Raw genomic sequence first — 3,686 nt, 5'->3', positions numbered from 1 at the left:
AGGGGGGTTCCCCGAGCCAGGGGACGCGGGCGCCTTCACCTGGTCATAAGCTGATACGCTTGTGCTTGGCTCACTGCACTCGAGGGCCACGTTACTCATGGCCTCCTCGCAGTCCGAGATCTTGTCCTCACTGTCAGGCTCAAACTCCAGCTTGTTCTCTGGGTCTAAGTGCGCATGAGCCTGGTGGTACCTCAGGCCGTTGATGTGCTTGTACTTTTTGTTGCAGTTTGGGTGAGGACAATCGATTAACACTGGCGAGGAGCAGCCTTGGTCCAAAAAAGTAGTCTCTGGCTTCCCTTGAGGGGTGGTCGGAGTGCTTCTAGAATTGGTGCGGACACGCTTCCCAGGCTTGCTGTCCTCGGAGCTGGAGTTCAGGTCCAGCTCCATCGGAGGCTTGTTTTTCCTTTTGTTGCTGGAGGAGGGGCTGGCTTTGATGTCCTCAGCGGCACAATTTGGGGGTGTCCTCCGCCCACTGGTATTGAGGCTGCCCCGCCTCCCTTTCCCATTGGCGCCCCCTCTGTTCTTGCTCTGCAGCCCTCTGGACTCTGTGAAGCTGGCTTCTGAGCCCGGGGCGGCTGCGGCCGACCTCGCTCTCTTCCCTCGGCCCCGGCCCCCTCTCATCTCCAGGTCGCTGGTGGGTGACTCACAGAACCTAGGAAAGCAAGGAACAGATGTCACAATGAGCAGCCCCAAAGAGCCAGGTGAGATCACAAGGTACACGAGGCAGCAAAGAGCAGCCAACACCCCAGCAGCTTTAGGGCTGGGCCCAGATAAGGAAAAGACACCCTATTCTCTCACTGACAATTTCAACACCTGCCAAAGAGCAGGCTACCAATGGCTTAGATTCTTCTTCAGAAAACCAAAGAAAAATGGCTCAGGTAGCCAGCTTCAAATCCAGTTCAAATTCCCATTTTGAGAAAAGAAGAAAACAAAGAAGAGAGTAGGGGCAGGGAGTAGCAATCTCCTGGCAGAAAAGAAATCCAGCATCTGCATTTTACTGTGTTCAATCCTGAATTGCTCATTTCCCTTCTGCTTGGTTTCAATTACAGGCAGACTTTTATGTATTATTCATCTCTCTCTCTCTCGTTTCCTTGCAAAGAGAGGACGGGGGAAGGAGAGGAAAGAGGAGAGAAAACAGAGCCTGAAACGAACGGCTCTGTGCATACCTGGGAGGGGCCCAGTCGTGCTTGGTGCAGTCCAGGAGGGTCCCTACGTAGGTTTTGTTCCTCCACGTGACATTGACCACGAGGACACCTGCGGAGTGGGGAACGGAGGAGGACCCCGGTTAGCACAGATGACTCTAGTTACAGTTCGTTTATTATTATTATTATTACTGCTACTGCTTTACCAGCAAAGTTCTATTCTCATTTGCTTTCAAAAGCTGTGGTTTGCATTCTTCCTCTTTTTGGTTTCAGTGACCCCAAATGAAAACCCACAGGAAATTGTGTGTGTGTGTGTGTGTGTGTGTGTGTGTGTACTCATGCGCATGCAGTACAAAAGGGTAAGGCTGTGTGTGAGAGTGTAATCAAGATACTGCTGACAGAAGGAAATGGTCTTTGCCATGTCCTGCTGTAAAACAGCAACACTCACCTCTTAATTTTTCTATTATTACACATAATTGCTTTCATTTGGCAGGCAGCCAACAAAAACTAAATGCCAGTCATCAATGCTTAAACCAGAAGGTGACCAAAAGAAATCGGTTTTGTTTCTAATTCAACAATATAAAATAATGGCGATTTTTACTGAAAAAACATTATGTGGGTGCACAAATACAGGTATACAGCAGGGAAGCAGGGGGCATGGAGTCCAGATAACAGACAATCAGATGATTTATCGTTCCTAATTCTTCCCCTCTCTGGCTTTGTGAGACAAGAATCAGCCTTGGTACAGTATCTGTTTCACTGTTTGGTCTTGTTTCATATTAAAGGCTCCTAAAATAGGCCTCTTAAGAAAATAAATGTGCACAATAGGTTTGCTCTTGGGCTTATCTTTAGAATCAACTCTAGTAAGCATTTGCCACAGAAGATTAGAAAAAACCCTCAAACCAGCACACTTGTTTCCTGCAAACCATTTTGCTTTTCCCAACTGCTTTGCAGACAGACGATTTAATTTAGCACTGCATCTGTGAATCACGAAACTTAAGTGCACTTAGTATACCGAATGTCACAGGGAAACAAAATATAACATCCTCTTCATTTCACTAGAGGACAAGAGACATTTTTTAAAAATCACTCCTTTGAAGCATACATTACAAGGACCTAGATGTTGAGGCATACATAAAATATTAGGGTAAAGAAATAAAATATTTGAGCGAGCCTTTGTTTTCTTTTCTGTACCTACCCCCTCTCCGCCCTTCCCCTGCCCCCCCACCCCGCTTTCTTAGAAAAACAAAGGGACATTACTCAAAGTCTAGTTCTAGCTGGTTTACTCCCTTGTTCACTGCCATTTTGAATTTTACAAAAAACCTGTATTGAACTCCTTTATGGGTAAGGAATACCTCACAAGCAGTGGTTCTCAACCTGTGGGTCGCGACCCCTTTCACTAAGACCATTGGAAAAAACATATATAATTATATATTGTTTTTGTGATTAATCACTATGCTTTAATTATGTTCAATTTGTAACAATGAAAATACATCCTGCATATCAGATATTTGCATTACGATCATAACAGTAGCAAAATTACAGTTATGAAGTAGCAAAATAATTGTATGGTTGGGGGTCACACAACATGAGGAACTGTATTGAAAGGTCACGGCATTAGGAAGGTTGAGAACCACTGCTCACAAGGTAAGACTCATTTCCTCAGGAGCATTTTAACACCAGGTAAAATATTTGAATGGCTGGGACTCAAATAGGGGAAAGGAAGGATTCCTTTCAGAAGCCTCAAAAAGAGATTCAAAAACTGTTTCCCATATGGTCTGTGTTGCTATTACTTAGGTGACAGCTGAATTTACTCGCTGTAGCAATAGTCTAGCAGGGGAGGGAAAAGCTAGCATGAGGCAAAGCAAGCATTTCCTCACATGACAGTTGATTCCATTCTAAGCCCCTCAGGAATGGTTTAAAAAAACACACCATTGAGTATAATATTCACATTGGGATGGGAATCAATGGTAATTAGGCATTTGGTCAAAATTTGCACAAGACAACAATTGGAGGAAAGGATTCTTTATGAGCACATCCCTTCAGGAAAAGGGAGTGGGTGGAAGAGCAGGCCAAGGGGAAGACAGAGCTGGTTTTCACATCATGTGCTCTCTGGGGCACTGTGTGTGGTGTCAAAGACCTTTACAGCTGCTTAAAATTCTTTAGCATGTCAGCTATGTTTACAGAACAGGAATATATCTGTATTGCCAGAAGGTTACTGCATTTCAGCTTTAGATGCAATGGGCTGAATCACTGCGTTCCAGAGTCCCTGATGTAGCACAAATGTATAATTAAAATTGCTTGAAAGGAAACATGAAAGAAACAACAAACCCTCCATTCTTGCAGTAATAAAATTAAAAACAGGAAAAGTCTGCACAGACACTTAACATTTGTCAGCAGTGAAAGGCTTTTGTTATTGCTTTTCCCCTAAGGGTTTCGCGGTTCCAGCAAATACTGGCCTCGGATTGGCCGGTGCCTGCTGGGAACGCTCGCGTCTGATTGGCTGGGCCCAGAGCCACAGGGAACAGGGAGGCAGCAGGCGCG

The 3,686-nt window shown here is 45.2% G+C and overlaps 1 protein-coding gene across 1 annotated transcript in view; it reads right to left on the bottom strand.

Moving 5' to 3' along the window:
* Positions 1 to 3,686, bottom strand: part of ZNF608 (zinc finger protein 608) — a 106,236-nt gene that overhangs the window by 8,726 nt on the left and 93,824 nt on the right. The window contains exons 4-5 of the mRNA XM_006764381.2: positions 1,167 to 1,254; positions 2 to 652 (exon numbers count right to left, since the gene is read on the bottom strand). Coding sequence (XP_006764444.1) covers positions 2 to 652; positions 1,167 to 1,254 — 739 coding nt within the window. The remainder of the gene's footprint in view (position 1; positions 653 to 1,166; positions 1,255 to 3,686) is intronic.

The sequence above is a fragment of the Myotis davidii genome, unplaced genomic scaffold (assembly GCF_000327345.1).
Source record: "Myotis davidii unplaced genomic scaffold, ASM32734v1 scaffold159, whole genome shotgun sequence".
Classification (NCBI taxonomy): domain Eukaryota; kingdom Metazoa; phylum Chordata; class Mammalia; order Chiroptera; family Vespertilionidae; genus Myotis; species Myotis davidii.
The sequence above is the reverse complement of the archived record's forward strand: the minus strand, read 5'-3'. Positions and strand labels throughout refer to the sequence as shown.